The sequence below is a fragment of the Eleutherodactylus coqui genome, chromosome 6, assembly GCF_035609145.1.
Source record: "Eleutherodactylus coqui strain aEleCoq1 chromosome 6, aEleCoq1.hap1, whole genome shotgun sequence".
NCBI classification, from domain to species: domain Eukaryota; kingdom Metazoa; phylum Chordata; class Amphibia; order Anura; family Eleutherodactylidae; genus Eleutherodactylus; species Eleutherodactylus coqui.
Genome location: NC_089842.1, coordinates 222,579,134 through 222,601,707, shown reverse-complemented (window position 1 = coordinate 222,601,707; position 22,574 = coordinate 222,579,134). Strand labels below are relative to the sequence as shown.

At 51.1% G+C, this 22,574-nt stretch overlaps 1 protein-coding gene across 1 annotated transcript; it reads left to right on the top strand.

Moving 5' to 3' along the window:
- Positions 1-571: 571 nt before the first annotated feature.
- Positions 572-5,357, top strand: LOC136571847 (autophagy-related protein 13-like). The gene is made up of 5 exons (XM_066572467.1): positions 572-787; positions 3,677-3,804; positions 3,888-4,005; positions 5,013-5,090; positions 5,211-5,357. Exons 2-5 carry the CDS (start codon positions 3,677-3,679, stop codon positions 5,355-5,357), a joined length of 471 nt encoding a protein of 156 aa, XP_066428564.1. The 5' UTR covers positions 572-787.
- The last annotated feature ends 17,217 nt before the right edge of the window (positions 5,358-22,574 follow it).

Sequence of the window (22,574 nt, the reverse complement as noted above, 5' to 3'; positions counted from 1 at the left end):
CTCTCCATCTTCTAACTTCACCTTTTAGACTTTGGTCTGACCCCGCCAGCAATCACTAGTCTGAATCTCCAAAACACCAAGGTTCTTCATCACATAGCTTGGGGAGAAAGCTATAAGAAATGTTGACAGCTGCTTCAGTGACTTGTGGCCTTCACAGATGATTGCTCTGGGGGGTCGGGTAGTATCTGCCTGTAGTGGGGTTTTTAAAAATCCAAGCGATATTGTTTCCCCAGGATTAAAGTGCAGCGGCCAATGTGCACGTCTGTTATATCTGCCCCTCTGTTGTAGTAGACAATGTGCAAAACGACCCAGAATTGTCTTTCCTACATTAGCTAATGAGTACAGACACGGCTCTTGGGATACTTTTAGTACATTCGGTATACATGTTCCCATGGATAGTGTGATGCAGCAGAAATAGTGAATGAATTATATTGATAACATTCTTCTTCTTTTCCTACTTGATGACTTAAAAGCCAAAAAAAACAACCTACCGGAAAACCCATTTAAATACAAGGTTAATATTCCTTTACCGTGAGTTGGATCACAAGTCCTACCCACAAGCTCTTCATACAGCTTCACATTGAGCAAAGCATAAGGGAGTGTGATAATTGCTTATTAATCTTGCGTTTCCTTTCTTCCATCTCTTTATTTCTTCCTTTCTCTCATCGCTTTCTAGCTGTACAGCTCTCGCCTTTCTTACCAGCCAACTGTCCTTGGAGCTGCATCCTCAGACCTGGGCTACCCTGTGGCCTTGGCTGCTGGAGTGAGCGCTACCCTTCCATACCAGGTACTCCTCGGGAAGAGGAGACGGGCTTAATGCACAAGAATAGGATTAATGAAACACGTTTATGGGGAGGTGGCGAATCTCATGGGTTCTGGTAACGTGAATAATGGCATCACAGAGAGTTTATCTGTCCTAAGCTCTAGTGCACCCAGATCAATGGGAGGAAAGTTTGGATGGGGATCATGTATTGATTCTGCTTTTTCCCCTAAGCTTGTGCTGCTGCGGGGAGCTGATGGATAAAGCTGGCTGCTCTGAAGCTGATAACTTTGTAGTAAACTGTGGTCATGGGGTAGATTAGAACCAACATGCTGTGCTAGCTATTCTGGAAATGTTTTCTTCAAGTCTCATTAGTTCTATGGTGGTTTTTATCCTAAGGTCTATCTAGAGAATAGAGCACATGGAATATGTTGCAATAATGATTGTATCCCTAGACGCACCTAATACCCATCATGCATTGGTAGTGTTCAACTATTGGCGTACTACACCCACTCTGATTGGCCAAAGTAGCTACATGAGAAATCCAAGGTCAGTGGTGGCCTCTGTATTAAGACAATGGGATGGGAGTCATTTATTAAAGGCTTTATGCCAATTTTGTGGCATCAAAAAAGTAAGTTGCAGGTTATGGCGCACATCAAATTTGTTCAGTAATTTGTGACTATTTGCTTCTGATAAGTAGGAGGGGCTTAGTGGAAGTGTGGGGCATCTTGTGGAGAAACACATTTACTATCATTTCAAATCATAACACACAAATCTACACCGGCTCATAGCTGGCATAGATGTGCTCTTCTGGATCATCGGCGGCCAAAAGATGCGCCAGCTTATTTTGAAGTGTGAGCCCTTGCAAAGAATCCTGCTTGAATCCAAGGTTTAAAGTGTGTTTCCACAACTTGGAGCTGTGTTCTCAACTCCGTATAAGGAAACAGCATTCCTAACCATTCCTGAATATACTTGTATTAGCAGATTTGCTTAAATGGGTTGTTCAGGACTTTTACTGTTGATAATCTATCCTCAGGATAAGTCATCAATAGTTGAACAGTGGGGGTCCACTCGGGATCCCCTCTCATCTGCTGTTTTCTGGGCTGCTGTCAGTGTGAACAGCCCTGGAAGCAGATAGCGCTGTCCGTATTGCAGTGGTCGGTGTTGGTACTGCAGGTACAGCATTAATTCAATGCAGTACCAACCCGGGTTGCTGCAATGTTGACAGTGCTACTTGCTTCCAGCGCTGTCAGCAGGCCCGGCAAACAGCTGATCGGTATGTATCCCAAGTGGCAGATCATCAATAGTGTAGAGAGAAAGAAAAAAAATTCCCTGACATCTCCCTTAATTTCTGTATCAGGTTAAACGGAATGTAACGGGCCAACAACTGCAGGAATTAAAAATTTCCAAGGTGACTTGTCCATAAGCAGGCATGAATGGTCTGTAGTCAGTCAAGCTTACTTGGTTGGACCTTAAAGAATCCTAAAATATAACTTTTATTCTAATTAATTAAAAAGGTATAGAAGGACAAACATATACATGTATTTACAAAAAGAGAAAGGGTTGTTGAAAATAATCCGTTTAGAGCCACTAAAGCACTAAGATAACGACTGATTTGGTTAAGTTCCAACGGTGGGCGCTCAACCAACTAGTTCAATCAGTCCAGAACGTAACAGATATCTTGGTTGTTTACAGTGATAACAGCGCAGGTGTCTACCCCATAGCTGGGTGACTACTACAAGGAGACCTGGACGGTAAGTTTAGCCCTACGCGTTTCCCCCATTAAAGGGTTCCTCAGGGGCAAGAAAAATTGGATGATTCCAGTTGTAATGAACCGGATAGTCCACCACCAGGGCTGACATGCCGCCGTTTTTTTCTTTTTTTTTGTTTTCATTTTGGATCTAGCTTGCGCCGTTAGCTATTTAGCTGTACTAGAAGTTATTATCCAGTTTGGGTTATATCTAGTTTCTGGCTGAGCTTTATTTCAGTGACCAGCTGGCATCATACTTCAGATATCTTAGTGGAGGGTTCCGTTTGGATCACATGCATTAGAATATAACGGCATGACTGAGATTAGGACTTGTTATTCTATCATACTAGTCCTTATCAACGAGGGGGATTGATTGCCTATCCTCTATTCCTTTCAGCGTTTAGCTGCACGAAATTGCGGTCTGTTTTAGAATCTACCAACTGATATATATATACTGTATATCTTTAACCATCGTCCAGTTCATCTGGACTTATATCTTTTGGATTGCTATTATGCTGTTACTCAGATATGCAACTTTTTTAGCCACTATCTGGTCTAACTAAAGCCAATCTCTCTATATATTAATCTTCTAAGCCACTATCCGGTTCATTACGACTGGAATCATCCAATTTTTCTTGCCCCTGAGGAACCCTTTAATGGGGGAAACGCGTAGGGCTAAACTTACCGTCCAGGTCTCCTTGTAGTAGTCACCCAGCTATGGGGTAGACACCTGCGCTGTAATCACTGTAAACAACCAAGATATCTGTTACGTTCTGGACTGATTGAACTAGTTGGTTGAGCGCCCACCGTTGGAACTTAACCAAATCAGTCGTTATCTTAGTGCTTTAGTGGCTCTAAACGGATTATTTTCAACAATCCTTTCTCTTTTTGTAAATACATGTATATGTTTGTCCTTCTATACCTTTTTAATTAATTAGAATAAAAGTTATATTTTAGGATTCTTTAAGGTCCAACCAAGTAAGCTTCTCGATATACACAATTCTTGGACTCACACTGCCGCTGTGAAATTCTGGTCTGTAGTCAGTCAGGGGTATAGTAAGCAGCCAGAACTATGAATTCCAGCAGCAAGTTTCCTTATATATAGTAAAGAGTGTAACTCCAAGGTCCTAATTGTTCGTTAACCCATTTTTTTTTTGTATTAATAGATGATGGTGCCAGGAAAGGAGGGTGGCTTGCCCAATATTACTGCCCAACCTGCACATGGTACTCAAGCAGATCATGACAGAGCGGTTTTGACTTCACCATCACATGTAACTGGCACTACCTCCAGCAGGTAAGTCCTCAGCCTATGAGTCCATAGACCTTCCAATCTTACTGTGACTTAGTTTTTACATTTATCCTTGCTTTTCTGTGCAGTGAGGAAGCAGACATCCCCTCTGGGAGCAGCACTGCAGGGAGGAGCTCTCCCAATAAGTCTCCCCATATTCTTTTCACCCGTAAAGTTGGGGCTTTTGTGGAAAAACCTTCCCCTCAGGTGAGTGAACACAGCTTTAGAGGATGTCCGTGTGGATGTCTGTGCTGATCCTATTAACCCCTTAAGGATATGGCCTCATTTGGTTCTTAGACTATCAGGCAAAAGCCAGGAGCCAAGTGCACTGGCTTATTACTATGTTATCCACATAGAAAATGGTAACCTTAAAACAACCCTGCAATTTCGGAACAGGGGATTTATTGCCTACAGTTGTTCTTCTCTGCCAGCACTCCGATCCGCACGTTTTGGGCCCTCTTTTTGGCTGTCCAAGATGGCAGGATCAATTTTCTGTCTACCTAATGTTGATCACGATAGCCGTTCTGGCCAATCAGAGAGCAGGTATAGTGCATTGGTAGTCTAACACTACCAATGCACTGTGGGAATTAGGTAGTCTAAAGATTGTTAGCCATCTTGGATGACTGAAAACAGGACCTAGAATCCGTGGAGGGAGGGACAACAGAGAAAAACAACTGTAGGTAATGTGTTGCAAATCCGCCACTTGTGAAGGCAGCCTTACAGACAAAGATCTCATATTTATAACGATTGTGTCCTATTGGTATTCATGGTTCCTAGAAAGGTAATGCAGTCACACAATTGTTGTAGGTCACCTCCCACGCGTTTGCGCCCTTCACACTCTTTGGTGTCCATATGTGTGAGTCTCTCCTTTTTTGCTAAAATGTCAATGGATGAAATTCCCAAAGTGGGTTATTGGTGCCATGTGAGACGTTGATAGGGCCAACTCGGCTGTCTTCTCATGACAGTTTCTGCCAGCCATGATTTCCAATACTCACCAGCCATGTACTGCATGTAGCAGTGTGTGTCATTGGAGACGCCAGCGCATGTGCAGTGGTGTCCTTCAAAGTTCTGGGTGCCGTAGTAAAAGCTCCTGTCACAGTGGCTCACATTAAATGCATAGCTGCCACAACGACCTAGGAGAGAATGAGTTAAACCACGGCCCATTGCTATATACACACTGTGAAAAGCATGAATTGTTTCTGATCTATTCTCAGGTCACTTCTGCCAGCACAGATATACCATTCGCTGTGTTTGCACCCAGACTGATTGATGTGGAGGACACCGACCACATGGTATGTCCTCACCCCTGATCCTAGTACTTTAGTGCTATGAGTGTTCTACCTCATAAGGATTGACGTACCGATTTTCCACTGATTTATGCTACATGGTTTCATTTTTTTCTTTTATTCCAGGTGGTTTGTCCTGAGACTCCGGAAGAGGTGACACCAGATGCTCGCAGTTTGCAAAGCTCCTGCTCAAGCAATGAAGTACCCCAGGATGACTTTGTTATGGTGGAAAAAGCCCCCCTCGGCTTATACTCGAGTCAGGGAAGGGTTTAAAAAAAAAAAAACCTCCATACTCCCCTCCCAGCTGGCATCTGTGTCCCCAGCGGTGGTGCCAAGCTGCTTGAATTCCTGTGTGACCGGTGGTGATGCGGCAAGCTGCTTGAATTCTTCCCGCTGTCCTCCCCTGCCGTTCCTCTCTGCTCAGCTCTGTCATCCCCTGCCGTCAACGCTGTGATGTGATCGAGCGCCAGACGATCACAGCCAGCGCTCGATCTTTCACAGCCAATCAGTGAATGACATTCACTGATTGGCTGTGATTGGCTGGCGCTCGATCCAATCACAGTGCTTACTTACACAGCGCTGACAGCGAGGGATTTCAAAGCCGAGCAGGGAGATGACAGCAGCAAGAATTCTAAAGCAGCTTGCCGCACTTACTGTGTAAGTAAGTGCTGTGATTGGATCGAGTGCCGGCTGTGATTGGCTGGTGCTCAATCCAATCACAACGCTTACTTACAAAGCGATGACAGAGCTGAGCACAGATGACAGCGGGGAGAATTCAGGCAGCTTGCCGCACAGACACAGGCGCTGGCTGGGAGGTGAGTTTGTTGTGTTTTTTTTTTACCCAGTATATACGAAAGTATAGCTCAGCTTATACTCGAGTCAATAAGTTTTCCCAGTTTTTTTGTGTTAAAACCTATTGACTCGGCTTCTATTCGGGTCGGCTAATACTCGAGTATATATGGTACCCTATTATTTCAGCCAAGCTACTCTGAATCCTGAGCAGTAGAACTATATAACTTAGAGGAACTGCATTTTTTAAAAACTTTTGATTTGTCGGAGCAAGCTTGGATGAGTGTGGGTTCGGGACCCTCATTGATTGCTGAAACAAAGAGGCTGCAGCGCTAACCTGAGTGCTGCGCCCCTTCAGCTATCTCACTGTCTGTCAGCTCCTCTCTGCAGCAGAAGACTGATGCATACCTGCCTATTGAAGTCTGTGCGTCAGACGCCTTCTGCTGATGAGAAGAGCGAGCCAGCAAGTAACGAAGACAGCCGAAGGGGCACAGTGCTACAGCTCCTTCATCTCAGTGATCAGTAGGAGTTTCAGCACTCGGACTCAGGCTAATTAAAACTTGTAACATGTCAAAAGTTTTTAAAAAGTGCAAATACTTTTTAAACTTAGTAACGTTTTTCCTTAACAAAAAGTGAGACTTTATTCCATTTTCTAGCGAACGGCTTTTTCTAAGGATGACCTTCCTATGGATGTGGGAACCTTCTACCGGGAGTTTCAGAACCCGCCTCAACTGAGCAGCCTTTCTTTTGACATTGCTGTCCAGTCAATGGCAGAAGACCTGGTGAGAAATTCTCTTTAAAGGTTATGCTTCTTAGACTTTATTAGTTGTAACCGCAGGTATAAATATTCAGTGGTGTATGTTTTACACAGAGGGTTCTCTGACAGTTTCCATCATGATTAAATATACGGTTTTGCTCATACTATAGGGCAGACCTCAGCAGCAACTGATTAAAATTGCTGCAAAAGTAAAGCCCTGTTCGCATACACAGCCAGCATGGGTTTTAGTGGACAGACACATGTCTAACTTGTGTCCTTTCTTGAAAAACTTTTAGGTTTTTTTAAAACAAGGTTACTAAAAAGTATGTGCAACTACTCAATACAACAAATAAGTATAACACACAGTAGGTGTGTTAATTCATCAGCAGATGTCAAATATATCATTGCTTTTGGCAGATCATTTTCATATCTTTTGGCCTCATGTCCACGGGTGGATTTCTGTTGTGTAATCCGGAGTGGGTGTCTGCCTCTGGATTTAGCAGCAATACCCCTCCGTAGCATGCTATGGAAAAACAATTCTTCATGCACATGAGCGGAAACCGCACCCTGTTTCTGCTCGCGGATGAAAAATCGCAGCACGCTCCATTTTATTGCGGTTCCTGCACGGACAGCTTCCATTAAAGTCAATGGAAGCTGTCCAACCCCCAGCCTGTCTGCAATTGACATTGTGAATAGGCCACGGATTCCGCAGGAGCTAAAAAAAAAAATCTGTACTGCGCATGCGTGTCGGCACGTCCGCTCACATCTGCAGTACAGAAGAAAAAAGACAGGCAGGTGCGCGTCCCATGGACATGATGCCTTTAGGTCACATTCAGAATGCTGTTATGTGGTTGCATCTTGGCATCCATATTACACCTACAGGACACCCGACTATGGTTCAAGTTCAGTTCACATCGTGTCTAGATCCTACGTCAGGAGGGTCTCTGATGTAAATTTCTGATGGAAGGCTGCGACGTATCCCACTGTATAGGCATAGAGTGGGATATATCACCTATAGTCTTCTATACTGGTCTGACAAAAAGGGCTCTGGTGAAAGACGTGGAAATTTGTGGCTCCAAACGTAATCTGAACAGAACCTCAGATCATCCTAGAACCTTATAGTGAGCCAACTGCACATCGTTTTACTGCCATAAGAAAGATGCAGAAATGCAGCCACATTATGGCCATCAAATTACTGAATGAATGTTTCTTTTTCGTTTTTTTGTTTTTTTTTGCGATGGGAAGGCAAGTAAGGAAGTAATAGGAGAAACCTGTTTGGAAGGAGTTGCCCTTAAGAAGGATGATCCACTTTAAAATAAACTACTTAAAAAAAACACAAAAAAAAAACCACGTAGATCACACATTTGATCTGGATTCGCCATCGCTTCTGCTTTCTAACTGGACAGATGGTTATGGTTGTGGTAAGTGTTCCCTAAACTATCTTTTAAATCAGTCATTCCCTTGACAAATGGAGTCACTTTGTTAGCAGACTAGAGGTGGAGGTTTACTTTACATTGACTCTAGGTAAAAGCTGAATTTATTTGGCTTTTGCCTAGAGGGTCACACATTTCAGTGCACTTTTTCTTCAGCATTTTCCATGAATGTAGATGAATTCTGTCACCAGCACAACACAAACTTTAATATATGGTCATTGCCTACTGCACTAAATTCACCCTCTGTCTCCTCTCCATAGGATTCGCTGCCGGAAAAGTTGGCCATGCATGAAAAAAACATGGAGGAGTTTGATGCCTTTGTTGATTCCCTGCAGTAAGCTGGGGGGATCGCACACACATAGGGCAGCATATAATTTACTCCCCCCCCCCAGCACACACATAGGGCAGCATATAATTTACTCCCCCCCCCCAGCACACACATAGGGCAGCATATAATTTACTCCCCCCCAGCACACACATTGGGCAGCATATAATTTACTCCCCCCCAGCACACACATAGGGCAGCATATAATTTACTCCCCCCCCAGCACACACATAGGGCAGCATATAATTTACTCCCGCCCCCAGCACACACATAGGACAGCATATAATTTACTCACCCCCCAGCACACACATAGGGCAGCATATAATTTACTCCCCCCCCCCAGCACACACATAGGGCAGCATATAATTTACTCCCCCCCCAGCACACACATAGGGCACCAGTTTGAGGTTTGGGTGGTGTGTACCCAACAACCAATGAGGTTGCTGGAATCGCTCACTGCTACTGAAGTGCGGCTGAAATATAATATATGCGGCCCCTTCAGCAGCGCTCTGCGCTCACACTAACGTGCTATGTGTGGAAGCGGCCCCTTCAGCAGCGCTCTGCGCTCACACTAACCTGCTGTGTGTGGAAGCGACCTCTTCAGCAGCGCTCTGCGCTCACACTAACCTGCTATGTGTGGAAGCGGCCCCTTCAGCAGCGCTCTGCGCTCACACTAACCTGCTGTGTGTGGAAGCGACCTCTTCAGCAGCGCTCTGCGCTCACACTAACCTGCTATGTGTGGCAGCGGCCCCTTCAGCAGCGCTCTGCACTCACACTATAGCAGGTTAGTGTGAGAGCGCAGAGCGCTGCTGAAGGGGCCGCGGGATTGTTCCTTTTAGAACAAAAGTTCCCGGCGGTGCCGCGGACCGGCAGTAAACACCTAACGGCCCGGCCCCGGTCCGCGGACCGGTGGTTGGGCACCCCTGCCCTAAACCAAACCCCTCTGTACTCCACCTGATTATATGCTGCCTGTCCTACTGACTGCAATCCCTGCCATCCGCCATCAACTCCCCCTGCAGTCACACTGATTCTGCCACCACACAGCTGAAGTCTGACCATTGTCTGTGTATAGCACTCCTCACTCTCCACCTCGCCACACCGTGCACACCGCCAGCCCCTTTACCTTCTGTATCACCCCATTACTTGTAGTATGTAAGCTCGTTGGAGCAGGACCCGCACCCATACTGTCTCCATCAACTGATTACTATGTAGCCGTGGTTTTTGTACTTTTGTCATTCTGTATCCTGTTATTGTCAGCGCTGCGGAATATGTTGGTGCTATATAAAGATTATTATTAAACCCCTTTTCCCTAGCAGTACCCCATATTGGTGACATCCGTTTCTGCTGCCCATGTGCATAACCTTACATTTATCCACATTGAACTTCATTTGCCATTTTTCTGCCCAAGCCCCCAGCTTATCTCGGTCCATTTGTAGCCGCACACTGTCCTCCGTTGCATTGATTATATAGAGGCGCCGGAATAGTAGCCCCCGGGGATATATATGGAGGCAGCCCATGACAGGGTTAACGGGGAGGCCAGGGTTAATTGAAGGGTGAAGAGGGGGGGGGGGTGTAGTATAGGGGGGAGTAGAGGGGGAAGTTAGAGAGAAAGTGCGGGAACAGCAGGGGGAGGAGCATCCCTAGGCGGCAACGGAGGAAGAAGAAGCAGAAGGAGAAGACGGAGGCCACAAGGAAGAAGAGGGAAGAGGTAGAGAAGACCCAAGACCCCAGGCAGAAGTCCCAAGACCCCAGACAGTAGTCCCAAGACCCCAGACAGAAGTCCCAAGACCCCAGACAGAAGTCCCAAGACCCCAGACAGAAGTCCCAAGACCGAAGTCCGCAGACCGAAGTCCCAAGACCTGTCCGTGAAGAGCCCGAAGGTGATCGTCAGGAAGCGCCCAGAAGAGGACTTACTGGACATGGAGGCCGCCATGGAGAAGATCCGGGCAGCGGTGGAGGAGCGGGGCATCGACTGGCTCATGAGGGTCCTGGACGTCGGGGCCCCGGGCCCATCGGAGGTGGAAGCGGCACCCGCACGGTCAGCAGCATCGGGGGGAGAGGCGTCCGGAGCCCCTGCAGCAACAGCGGTGAGAGAAAGGGGGCGAAGGACAGCCGCTGCAGGGAGCCGCACACCGGAGGCAGCAGCGGGAGCGCTGTCGGGGACTGCTAGTGGCCGGAGGGAGGAGGCAGGAGGGAGCAGGCAGACACCTGCAGCATCGGCGAGAGGGCCGAGTACGAGGAGGGCCCGCGCTCCGGCGCGTCTGAGCCCTGATCAGGCTCCACAGCGTCGGCGCCGCATAGAGAGTCCCTCACGGGCCCCTCCGGGCCGGCTCCCTGCACCATCCATGCCATCGGGGGAGCGCAGGCCCGGGAGGAATCTCGCCGGGCGGCACGGCGCAGCGTCCGGCACTAGGTCCCGTGCTGCCAGGGGGGCGGGGCCTAGCACCGGGCTGTCGGCGGTGAACAGAGCTACAGCGTGGGGCCGCTCTGCAGGAGAGCCGGTGGTAGCAGAGCAGCCCCACAGTGACTTCTCTGGACTGACTGAAGTGCGGCCCGTGAGAGCCAGGCCGAGCAGCAGGCAGGCGGCTGCGAATCCGGAGGTGCGTATGCAGCCAGAGGAGGACCCCGGTCGTCAGTTCGGACCACATTCTGACGAGGAATCGGATCCGCTGGAGGGAGGATCGGCGGCTGGTGGGACTACAGCCCCTACGCAGCCAGGTGAGCAAACACACGGGGACACTACATTACATGCAGTTAGCCGCGTTGCGCACGCGGGAGATAGTTTTGGGGGGTGGACAGGGGATGGGGGGGCGATGGCAGGCACACATGGCGCAGCGAGTGATTTTGGGTTATTTCTGGGTGGATTATGGGAGTTGTGGCGCAAGCAAGACGCAAGAGCAGGGCCGTCGCCAGTAGCTGCTTGGACGCTACCGTCCAATGCGTCGATCGCCGACGATAGCGCTAGGGGTGGTAGCACGGCGGGGGCGTCTGTAGGGCAGCAGGTAGCGCCCGTTACGGTAGGGGTCCAGACGGAGAAAGATGGGGAAGGGATTCGCTTGGATGACAGAGCGAAGGGGGAAGTTTATGTGTGTTTCGAGGGCCCCCTAGGTGCACACTTAAAGAAGGAGGTTAGAGAAAAGATTTGGCGCGACGAATACGTCGAGATCTTTTCCCTTCTCCCTTTGGAAAAATTCAATTTAGATAAAGGGAAAAGGACAGAATATAAGAAGGAAGAGGAGGAGAAACGTCGGTGGAGGCTGATTCCACAGACGTTCTCCAACTGGATGCAAGCCTTCGCTATTCTGGCCAGCGTTATAGGTGAAAAGGCGCCGGAGAACTGCTCCGGCCTTTTTTGCTATCTCGATGCGATAGGTGAGGCGTACAGAGTATACGGGGGCCAAACGTGGCTTAGGTACGACGAACAATTTCGTCAGCGGAAAGCGATCCGACCGTCTATTCGGTGGGATCAGAAAGATATTGGCCTATGGTTGCGGGTAATGGCCCCAGTTAGGTTTGGTCAGCCCTTTCAGGGGGGGGCCGGGACTAGCAGCTCGGCCAGTGGTTCCCAAGGGGGGGGGCAGGGAGGACAGTCAGGGAGTCATAGGCTCGGATTGTGTTGGCAGTTTAACGACGGCCAATGCAAATTCGGGAACTCTTGCAGGTTCAAGCACGTCTGCTCCGTGTGTAACGGCACGTCACATGGAGCAGCAAAGTGCTTTAAAAAAGGAAAAGGAAAGGGTTTCGGGGCACCTGGAAAAAGGGATGACACCAGTGAAACTGGCAAAGATGGTGCCGTTTCTAAATAGGTACCCCGATCGAGATAAGGCGAGTTTATTGTTTGAGGGTTTTAGGGACGGTTTTAGAATTCCCCCCCCAGTTCATAGGGTTCCGGTCACAACCAAGAATTTGCCGTCAGCGATTCGGCAATCGGCTGTGGTGACCGAAAAATTGTTTAAGGAGGTTCAGTTAGGCCGCATGGCGGGACCGTTCCGTTCCCCGCCCGTGGCGGACCTGGTGGTCTCACCGCTGGGGGTTGTTCCTAAGAAGGAACCTAACAAGTTTCGACTCATACACCATCTGTCATACCCAAAGGGGGCGTCAGTAAATGACGGTATAGACCCGGAAATTTGTTCTGTAGTGTATACTTCATTTGACGCCGCAATAAAATGGGTCCGCAGGTATGGGCAGGGAGCGAAGCTGGCAAAGGTGGATATCGAGTCTGCGTTTAGGTTGCTCCCAGTTGCTCCAGAGAGCATTCGTTTGTTAGGGTGTTTTTGGGAGGGAAGTTATTTTGCGGATAGGTGCCTACCCATGGGCTGTTCCATTTCTTGCGCTTATTTTGAAGCGTTCAGTTCCTTTTTAGAATGGGTAGTTAGGGATTGCACGGGGATTAGGTCAGTGATCCATTATTTGGATGACTTCCTATGCATAGGGCCAGCAGGTTCGCCTATTTGTGCAACTTTGCTGGGGTCACTTCAATGGGTTTCCGGTCAATTCAGGGTGCCTTTGGCGCCTGGGAAGACAGAGGGGCCCACTACATGTTTAAAGTTTCTGGGCATTACCATTGACACGGTTGCAATGGAATGCAGATTGCCCGAGGAGAAGTTGACAGAGTTAAAGGCGGAGGTAAAAAGAGCAAGGGTTGTCACCAAGGTCACTTTGAGGGAGCTCCAATCGTTATTGGGCAAGCTTAATTTCGCTTGCCGAATAATGCCGATGGGGCGAATTTTCAGCAGAAGGTTAGCGTCAGCAACGGCGGGGGTTCGGTTACCCCACCATTTTATCCGGCTAGGTAAGGAACTCAAGAAAGATTTAGCAGTATGGGCGGCGTTTCTAGAGAACTACAACGGTCGGTCAGTAATGATGGAGGAAATGGTAAACAATTTTGATTGGGAATTGTTTACTGACGCCGCAGGGAGTTCGGGTTTTGGGATTTACTTCCAGGGCCAGTGGTGCGCGGCCGGATGGCCGAGCGACTGGTTCTCGTCAGGGTTGGTAAGGAACTTGGTGCTACTCGAGCTCTTCCCCATTATAGTGGCGGTGGAGATATGGGGCGAGCAATTTAGGAACAAAAGAGTACGCTTTCACTGCGACAACCTGGGGGTCGTGCAGGCGATAAATAAATTGTCTGCATCGTCCCCTCCAGTGGTGGCCTTACTGCGCCACCTGGTGCTGAAAGCGTTATCACTGAACGCTTGGATAGGTGCGGTACATGTGCCGGGGGTGAGCAACTCACTAGCGGATGCTCTTTCTCGTTGCCAGTGGGAGCGATTCCGACGTTTGGCCCCGGCAGCAGAGAAGGAAGGGGTGTCTTGCCCGAGACACATCTGGAGCGTGGTCAGCGAGCAGTGAGGCACTTGATAGGTACCTCACTGGCTCGGAGTACGTGGACGTCTTATAGGGCAGCCTGGTCGGAATGGGAGGAGTGGCTGCAGCAGTGGGGAATCGTGCGTTCCGACGAGGACAGGGTAGGGGCGTTGTTGGGATGGTTGGGGAAAAGTTCTGAGACAGGGTTGTCAGTCGCCAGAGTTAACAAATTTATGGGAGGAGTGGCGTTTGGCGCTAAGTTGCGGGGTTTGACTGATGTTACAAAGAATTTTGTAGTGAGACAGGCACTAAAGGGGTTTAGAAGGGGGCGGGGGGGGTCAGATATGCGTCGGCCAATCTCGTTCGACTTGTTGAAAAGATTGGGGGGCGCATTGGGGGAGATATGCGGGGACGGGTTTGAATACTCGCTTTTTAAGTTGGCTTTTTCATTAGCTTTCTTTGGGGCTCTTCGGCTGGGGGAACTGGTTTCCCCCAGCAAAAAGAAAGGGGGGGGTTTACAAAGCGAGGATACCAAGGTTATAAAAGGGCGGTTGGAATTAGTCATCCGTCGTTCTAAGATGGATCAGGAGGGTAGAGGTCGGAGAGTGTCGCTAGGACAAGTGCGGGGAGAGTCCATGTGCCCAGTTAAATGTTGGGAGGACTACAGTTTGTTAGCAGGAGTCAGGGTAGGGCCTCTTCTGCAGCACCGAGATGGTCGTTTTTTGTCAAGGTTCCAGTTCGAGGCGGTGTTAAGAAGAGCGATAGATACGCTGGGATTAGACAGCTCTAATTTCGGGACACATTCTTTTAGAATAGGCGCGGCAACGGAGGCAGCAGAGAGGGGACTGGATAGTCAGGCGGTGATGGGCATCGGTCGGTGGAAGTCGGGACGGTTTAAACGTTATATCAGGCCGCATTTGCTTTAAGCGGGGGGGGGGGGGGGGACGGTTTTGCGGCGGGGTTAATTACGACTAGTTGTTTTTCTTTTTGTTACAGATCATCGAGCCGCGTTGGTGTGGATAATGGGCCACTCTTTTGTGTATTGGGGGGGGAGAGGGCTAAGATCAGGCCTAACGGTAGACAGTTAAGGCTGAGTAAAGAGACGGCGGTAATTCGATGGATCGGAGTGCGGGGCATGGCCTGGTTCCGGGTGTTACAGGACGTTCAGCGCCTAGTCTCCCTAGACAGGCCGCCTAACATCCTCGTACTGCACGTCGGGGGCAACGATTTGGGGCGGAGACCCTTTAGGGACCTAGGTAGGGACATCCGGTACGATATGCTTCGTATGCTGCAGATGTACCGGGGCTTGATCTTGGTCTGGTCAGAGATGGTCCCTCGCAAGGTGTGGCGCGACGCGCGCTCAGTGCGGGGGATAGACAAGGCCAGGATCAAGGTTAACCGGGAGGTTTCACGCTTCGTTGCGCGTAATGGAGGAGTGGCCGTTCGGCACATAGATCTTGAGAAGGGAGTAGGAAACTATTGGAGGAGCGATGGCGTGCATCTCAACGAGATTGGGACGGATCTGTGGTTAGAGGGGGTTCAGGAGGGAATAGAACGCGCGTTAGTTCTGTGGGGTGCTGCGCAGGCATGAGGTGGTCATGCCATGCTGGCGGTGGCGTTCGGAAGGGGGGGGGGGAGTTCTTGGAGCCAGCTGATGTGCGGGGCGGGGGGGGGGGGAACGGGGGCTGATGGCTACCTCCCCCCCCCTCCCCCTTTTTGGTATAGTGTGTGTGGTCAGCCTGTCGCCTCCCGGCTCTGTCAGGCCGTAGTCCCTGCAGAGAAACGTGGCTAGCCGAGGAACGGCTCGCGCCTCTCTGAGTCGGGAGGAGGAGGGCGACTAGGGGCAACCGGTTGTGTGTTGCCTCCCGAGTCGGCTGTCTTGCGACGGGAGGGTTTTAGCGGGAAGGATTTCAGTCTCCCGAGTCGGATAGAGGGAGAGAGCGGCGGGAGGCAGGACGGAAATCCTTTTCCCTGTTGGGGAGGCGACAGAGGGGGTTGGAGGCTCCAGGGACTTCCCCCTTTTCAGTGGGTTGTTTTATTTGATGTTTTTACCAATTGTTAATAAGAATTTTAATAAACGGCCGCTGTGGCCAAAATTTATCCAAGCTAGAAGTTGCAGCGTTTTAATTGAAGAAAGGGGGAGGTTTGGGTTAGGTCACAGAGGTCACATCCGATATACCCGCGTCATGTATAATTTTGTGTCATCTGCAAATATTGATATTTTGCTGTGCAGCCCCTCTATCGGGTTTTTGATAAATATACTGAACAGAATGGGGCCCAATACTGAACCCTGTGGCACCCCACTAGCAACAGTGGCCCTATCAGAGTAGGAACCATTTATTACCACCCTCTGCTTTCTATCTCTGAGCCAGTTCTTTACCCAGATACACACGTTCTCGCCCTGTCCGAGCTGTGTCATGTGACCTATACGGGGAGGAGGTGAGCTGTGACCATCACTTATAGACTTGCTGTATGGACATGCTTTGTGATCTGCTGTGCCAGGAGGAGGTGAGCTCTGACATCATTTATAGACTTCTATGGGAGAGTGTTGTACAAATGCTCTGTGATTTATGCAGGCAGGAGGTGAGCTGTGATCATCTCCTATTGACGTCTATGGGGGAGATCTGTGGGCATGCTCTGTGACTGTGCAGGGAGGTGGTAGGAGGTGAGCTGTGACATCACCTATTGTAAATGGTGGATATTTATGTATATAAGGACGGCTCCACACTGGAACCTAGGGAAACCTGGCTCGCCCTGGATGGTAACAGGCAGGAATACCAGACAAGAACGTAACGCACAACAAACACAGTTGAGAATACTCCATTCACTTTTAAGAGAACCGTGAAAATCAGACAACGGCCATAGGCTGTGCAATGTTTGTTTGTGTCCAATTTTGCGGAAAGAACAAATCCACGTCCCGTTACTTTCAGTCTAAATGTGTGATTTCTTTTCCATGCATGAAGCCACATGCTAAATTAAAAAAAAGTAATGTCATTTCCTGACCCAGACTTCACGCTAGATCCATGTCAGGAGTTCCAGAAGCAGACTTACTATTTAAAAGGGCTGAATCTGCAGGTATACATGTGCATAGCCTCTGCCGAAATCCACAGCTCTGCCACGTGGCTTCTGCCATGAAAATTAGTAAAATTACCAAAAATATTTATGTATATTTAGACATTTTTAAACATACTGGGGTGATTTACTGACGCTAGTACCGGTACTCTGGTGTCAAAAACGTCAAATTTTGGTGCACGTGAGGTTTTTTCACAAAACATTACTTTTTGCAGCTACCGTATGTGCAGCCTCTACCACTTTCCTGAATAATGGACAGGGCGCAGCAGTGTGGCCTCTTGCAGCACAAGACGGCTGGACATGCGAGAAATTTATTAAGATGCATGCCACCTAAACTTTACCCATCTAACATCGGCAGGCACATTATTACAACCAGTCTTCGTAAACATACCCAGTTTAATAATTTTGTACAATTTAACCCTAATAGAAAAAAAAAATTAATATTAAAAAAAAAAAATTATGAAAAAAAATGTAATCAACCAACAAAAAGCTTTGGCCATTAAACCACCATGTGCGCAAAACTTCAGAAACGTGTCTGTTCAGTAAGAGCTTGTTCACGTCCGCATTAACCTCGTTTGGAACAGAGAAACGTAATTCCCTTTCTTGTAGCATATTTTTTGTAACTATGTGCCGCCCCTGCCTCCGTCTGCCACCACCGCACCATCTCGCATCCAGCAAAACCGAATGTTACCACCGGCCTGATTCACTGTGATAGATGTCGTCTTAAGCTGCATGTAAGCAGGGATGCGGCAGCCATCTTTGAAAATAGTGAGGTGGGGAAACATCAGAAATGGGGGACAGGACAGGAAAGTAATGGCTGCGTGATTTATACCCATAAAAATGGCGCATACCCCTTTTATATATGGAAGTATTGTAAATTTCCTTCACAAGTGGAAAACCCCTTTAAAGGGAACCCGTCACCTCCGAACAGCACCTTAAACTAAGTTATGGGTGCTGTGGGTGCCAAGGCAGGTAGCCTGCAGCCGTAGTGCTGTGGGTGCCGGGGCAGGTAGCCTGCAACTGGGGTGCTGTGGGTGCCAGGGCAGGTAGCCTGTAGCCTGCAGACACGTACTGTATATTAGATTGTGAGCTCTCAGGATCAGGACATGTACTGTATATTAGATTGTGAGCTATTAGGCCAGGCAGTGAACCATACGGTAGGTTAAAAAGCCTTTGCTGGCCTTATATATATTAGGTTACCAACTCGTAGAGAGAAAAAAACAGCAGTAGAATGTATGATGACATCACAAGTCACATGATGTTACAGGGCTTATGACATCTTAGACAGGACATGACATCATAATAGGCCAGAATGTGAAAGTTCTAAACCAGAAGCTTCTTGTGTCAGCTCAGCAGGACAGCCTGGCGAGGACGGTTCCAGGTAAGTAGCTCCTCACTCAGCGCTGAGGCAGTGTTCACACATCGTGTAGCCGGGGGGCGAGTGGTGAAGTTCAGTACTGCACCATTTTCTCCCCCCACATCTCAGCACAGATACCTGTAGGACGTGTTACTTGCTATTTTCAGGAAAAAAAACTTTGAAAGGAAATATTTTAAAGAACTGATCTTTGACCGGATTTTATGGAGAATGTGCGCATCTGGGCGCCATGTGTTCTGTCTCTCCAAAAAGAACAAAATGCGCCCTGTGTGAACCCGGACTCACAGGGGTTTCCTATAAAGCTAGAGTAGACAGACAAGGTACAGTAGACAGGGAGGTAGCCTGCACCCGGAGTGCTGTGGGTGCCAGGGCAGGTGGCCTGCAGCCTAGGTGCTGTGGGTGCCAGTGCACGTAGCCTTCAGCCGGAGTGCTGTAGGTGCCAGGGCAGGTAGCCTGCAGCCGGGGTGCTGTGGGTGCCAGGGATAATAGCCTGCAGCCGGGGTGCTGTTGGTGCCAGGGCAGGTAGCCTGCAGCCGGGGTGCTGTGGGTGCCAAGGCAGGTAGCCTGCAGCCGGGGTGCTGTGGGTGCCAAGGCAGGTAGCCTGCAGCCGGGGTGCTGTGGGTGCCAAGGCAGGTAGCCTGCAACCGGGGTGCTGTGGGTGCCAAGGTAGGTAGCCTGCAACCGGGGTGCTGTGGGTGCCAGGGCAGGTAGCCTGCAACCGGGGTGCTGTGGGTGCCAAGGCAGGTAGCCTGTAGCCTGTAGCCTGCAGACACGTACTGTATATTAGATTGTACGCTCTTAGCATCAGGACACGTACAGTGTTTTCGATTGTAGGCTCTCAGGATTGGCACATGTACTGTATATTAGATACTAAGCTCTCAGGATCAGGAAATGTACCGTATATTAGATTGTGAGCTCCCGGGATCAGGACATGTACTGTATATTAGATTGTGAGCTATTAGGGCCAGGAAGTGAACCATATGGTAGGTTAAAAAAAAGCCTTTGCTGGCCTTATATATCTAACTAGCTGATATACCCGGCTTCGCCCCAGTTAATTTGGTACTGGTGTTTATCTGGTGTTCACACGGAAAAGCTTATGAAGTCGTGGTTACTTTAGAGATACTGAGGAAAAAAAATATGTTCACCATTTTGCATAGTTCTCTGCGTTACCCAGGAAATACCACGGGGAGGTAACCATGCAACGTTTCCTTTATATAAAATGACATCAGGAAGTGAGAGAATTAGATTACATACGTAAAATTTGGACACTAATTCTTTTGCGCTTAGAATTGAATAATCGAGTTGGGACCCATTAGCTTTTCCTATGTATGACATAATCAATGCTCGTGCCAGATTTCCCGTTTCTATGACACCGGAAAGTGAAAAAATTACATTCCGTACGTAAAATTTGGATGCTAATTCTTTTGTGCTAGAATTGAATAATGGAGTTGGGACCCAATTACTTTTCCTATTTTGGAGATAATCTATGCTCGTGCCAAAATTCATGTTTCTACGATATCGGGAAGTTGGAGAACTTTTGGCGAGTCAGTCAGTCAGTCAGTGAGTCAGTCAGTGAGTCAGTGAGTCAGTGAGGGCTTTCAGCTTTATATATATAGATGTTACCAACTCGTAGAGAAAAAAAAAAAACGGCAGTAGAATCTATGATGACATCACAAGTCACATGATGTCACAGGGCTTATGACATCATAAACAGTACATGACCTCATAATGATGTCACAGGGCTTATGACATCATAAACAGTACATGACCTCATAATGGGCCAGAATGTTTAAATTCAAAAGCAGAAGCATCTTGTGTCAGTTCAGCAGGACAGCCTGGCGAGGATGGTTCCAGGTAAGTAGCTCTTAGCCTGAAGGCGGGGTGCTGCGGGTGCCAAAAGGCAGGTAGCCTGCAGCAGCCGGTGGGGTGCTGCGGGAGCCAAAAGGCAGATAGCCTGCAGCAGCCGGTAGGGTGCTGGAGAGGCCAAAAGTCAGGTAGCCTGCAGCAGCCGGTGGGGTGCTGGAGGGGCCAAAAGGCAGGTAGCCTGCAGCAGCCGGTGGGGTGCTGGAGGGGCCAAAAGGCAGGTAGCCTGCAGCAGCCGGCAGGGTGTTGGAGGTGCCAAAAGGCAGGTAGCCTGCAGCAGCCGGTGGGGTACTGCGGGTGCCAAAAGGCAGGTGGCCTGCAGCAGGCGGTGAGGTGCTGCGGGTGCCAAGAGGCAGGTGGCCTGCAGCAGCCGGTGGGGTGCTGCGGGTGCCAACCTGCAGCAGCCGGCGGGGTGCTGGAGGTGCCAAAAGGCAGGTAGCCTGCAGCAGCCGGCGGGGTGCTGCGGCTGCCTTTCTAAAGGCGGCCAGCCTGCAGCAGCAGCAGCAGCCGGCGGGGCGCTGCGGCTACCTTTCTAAAGGCGGCCAGCCTGCAGCAGCAGCAGCCGGCGGGGCGCTGCGGCTGCCTTTCTAAAGGCGGCCAGCCTGCAGCAGCAGCAGCCGGCGGGGCACTGCGGCTGCCTTTTTAAAGGCGGCCAGCCTGCAGCAGCAGCAGCCGGCGGGGCGCTGCGGCTGCCTTTCTAAAGGCGTCCAGCCTGCAGCAGCAGCAGCCGGCGGGGCGCTGCGGCTGCCTTTCTAAAGGCGGCCAGCCTGCAGCAGCCGGCGGGGCGCTGCGGCTGCCTTTCTAAAGGCGGCCAGCCTGCAGCAGCAGCAGCCGGCGGGGGGCTGCGGCTGCCTTTGTAAAGGCGGCCAGCCTGCAGCAGCAGCAGCCGGCGGGGCGCTGTGGCTGCCTTTCTAAAGGCGGCCAGCCTGCAGCAGCAGCAGCCGGCGGGGCGCTGCGGCAGCCTTTCTAAAGGCGGCCAGCCTGCAGCAGCAGCAGCCGGCGCAGCCAGCTTGCAGCAGCAGCAGCCAGCGGGGCGCTGTGGCTGCCTTTCTAAAGGCGGCCAGCCTGCAGCAGCCGGCGGGGCACTGCGGCTGCCTTTCTAAAGGCGGCCAGCCTGCAGCAGCAGCAGCCGGCGGGGCGCTGCGGCTGCCTTTCTAAAGGCGGCCAGCCTGCAGCAGCAGCAGCCAGCGCAGCCAGCCTGCAGCAGCAGCAGCCGGCGGGGGGCTGCGGCTGCCTTTGTAAAGGCGGCCAGCCTGCAGCAGCAGCAGCCGGCGGGGCGCTGCGGCTGCCTTTCTAAAGGCGGCCAGCCTGCAGCAGCAGCAGCCGGCGGGGCGCTGCGGCTGCCTTTCTAAAGGCGGCCAGCCTGCAGCAGCAGCAGCCGGCGGGGCGCTGCGGCTGCCTTTCTAAAGGCGGCCAGCCTGCAGCAGCAGCAGCCAGCGCAGCCAGCCTGCAGCAGCAGCAGCCGGCGGGGGGCTGCGGCTGCCTTTGTAAAGGCGGCCAGCCTGCAGCAGCAGCAGCCGGCGGGGCGCTGTGGCTGCCTTTCTAAAGGCGGCCAGCCTGCAGCAGCAGCAGCCGGCGGGGCGCTGCGGCTGCCTTTCTAAAGGCGGCCAGCCTGCAGCAGCAGCAGCCGGCGGGGCGCTGCGGCTGCCTTTCTAAAGGCGGCCAGCCGGCAGCAGCAGCAGCCGGCGCAGCCAGCCTGCAGCAGCAGCTGGCGGGGCGCTGCGGCTGCCTTTCTAAAGGCGGCCAGCCTGCAGCAGCAGCAGCCAGCGCAGCCAGCCTGCAGCAGCAGCAGCCGGCGGGGGGCTGCGGCTGCCTTTGTAAAGGCGGCCAGCCTGCAGCAGCAGCAGCCGGCGGGGCGCTGCGGCTGCCTTTCTAAAGGCGGCCAGCCTGCAGCAGCAGCAGCCGGCGGGGCGCTGCGGCTGCCTTTCTAAAGGCGGCCAGCCGGCAGCAGCAGCAGCCGGCGCAGCCAGCCTGCAGCAGCAGCTGGCGGGGCGCTGCGGCTGCCTTTCTAAAGGCGGCCAGCCTGCAGCAGCAGCAGCCGGCGGGGTGCTGCGGCTGCCTTTCTAAAGGCGGCCAGCCTGCAGCAGCAGCAGCCGGCGGGGAACTGCGGCTGCCTTTCTAAAGGCGGCCAGCCTGCAGCAGCAGCAGCCGGCGCAGCCAGCCTGCAGCAGCAGCAGCCGGCGGGCACTGCGGCTGCCTTTCTAAAGGCGGCCAGCCTGCAGCAGCAGCAGCCGGCTCAGCCAGCCTGCAGCAGCAGCAGCCGGCAGGGCGCTGCGGCTGCCTTTCTAAAGGCGGCCAGCCTGCAGCAGCAGCAGCCGGCGGGGCGCTGCGGCTGCCTTTCTAATGGCGGCCAGCCTGCAGCAGCAGCAGCCGGCGGGGCGCTGCGTCTGCCTTTCTATAGGCGGCCAGCCTGCAGCAGCAGAAGCCGGCGGGGCACTGCGGCTGCCTTTCTAAAGGCGGCCAGCCTGCAGCAGCAGCAGCCGGCGGGGCGCTGCGGCTGCCTTTCTAAAGGCGGCCAGCCTGCAGCAGCAGCAGCCAGTGGGGCGCTGCGGCTGCCTTGCTAAAGGCG

Excerpts from the sequence above, each read along its gene's own strand:
- LOC136571847 (XM_066572467.1), top strand. The coding sequence starts at position 3,677 with ATGATGGTGCCAGGAAAGGAGGGTGGCTTGCCCAATATTACTGCCCAA. Across the intron at positions 3,805-3,887 it reads ACTGGCACTACCTCCAGCAG|TGAGGAAGCAGACATCCCCT; the intron begins GTAAGTCCTCAG and ends TTTTCTGTGCAG. Across the intron at positions 4,006-5,012 it reads TGGAAAAACCTTCCCCTCAG|GTCACTTCTGCCAGCACAGA; the intron begins GTGAGTGAACAC and ends ATCTATTCTCAG.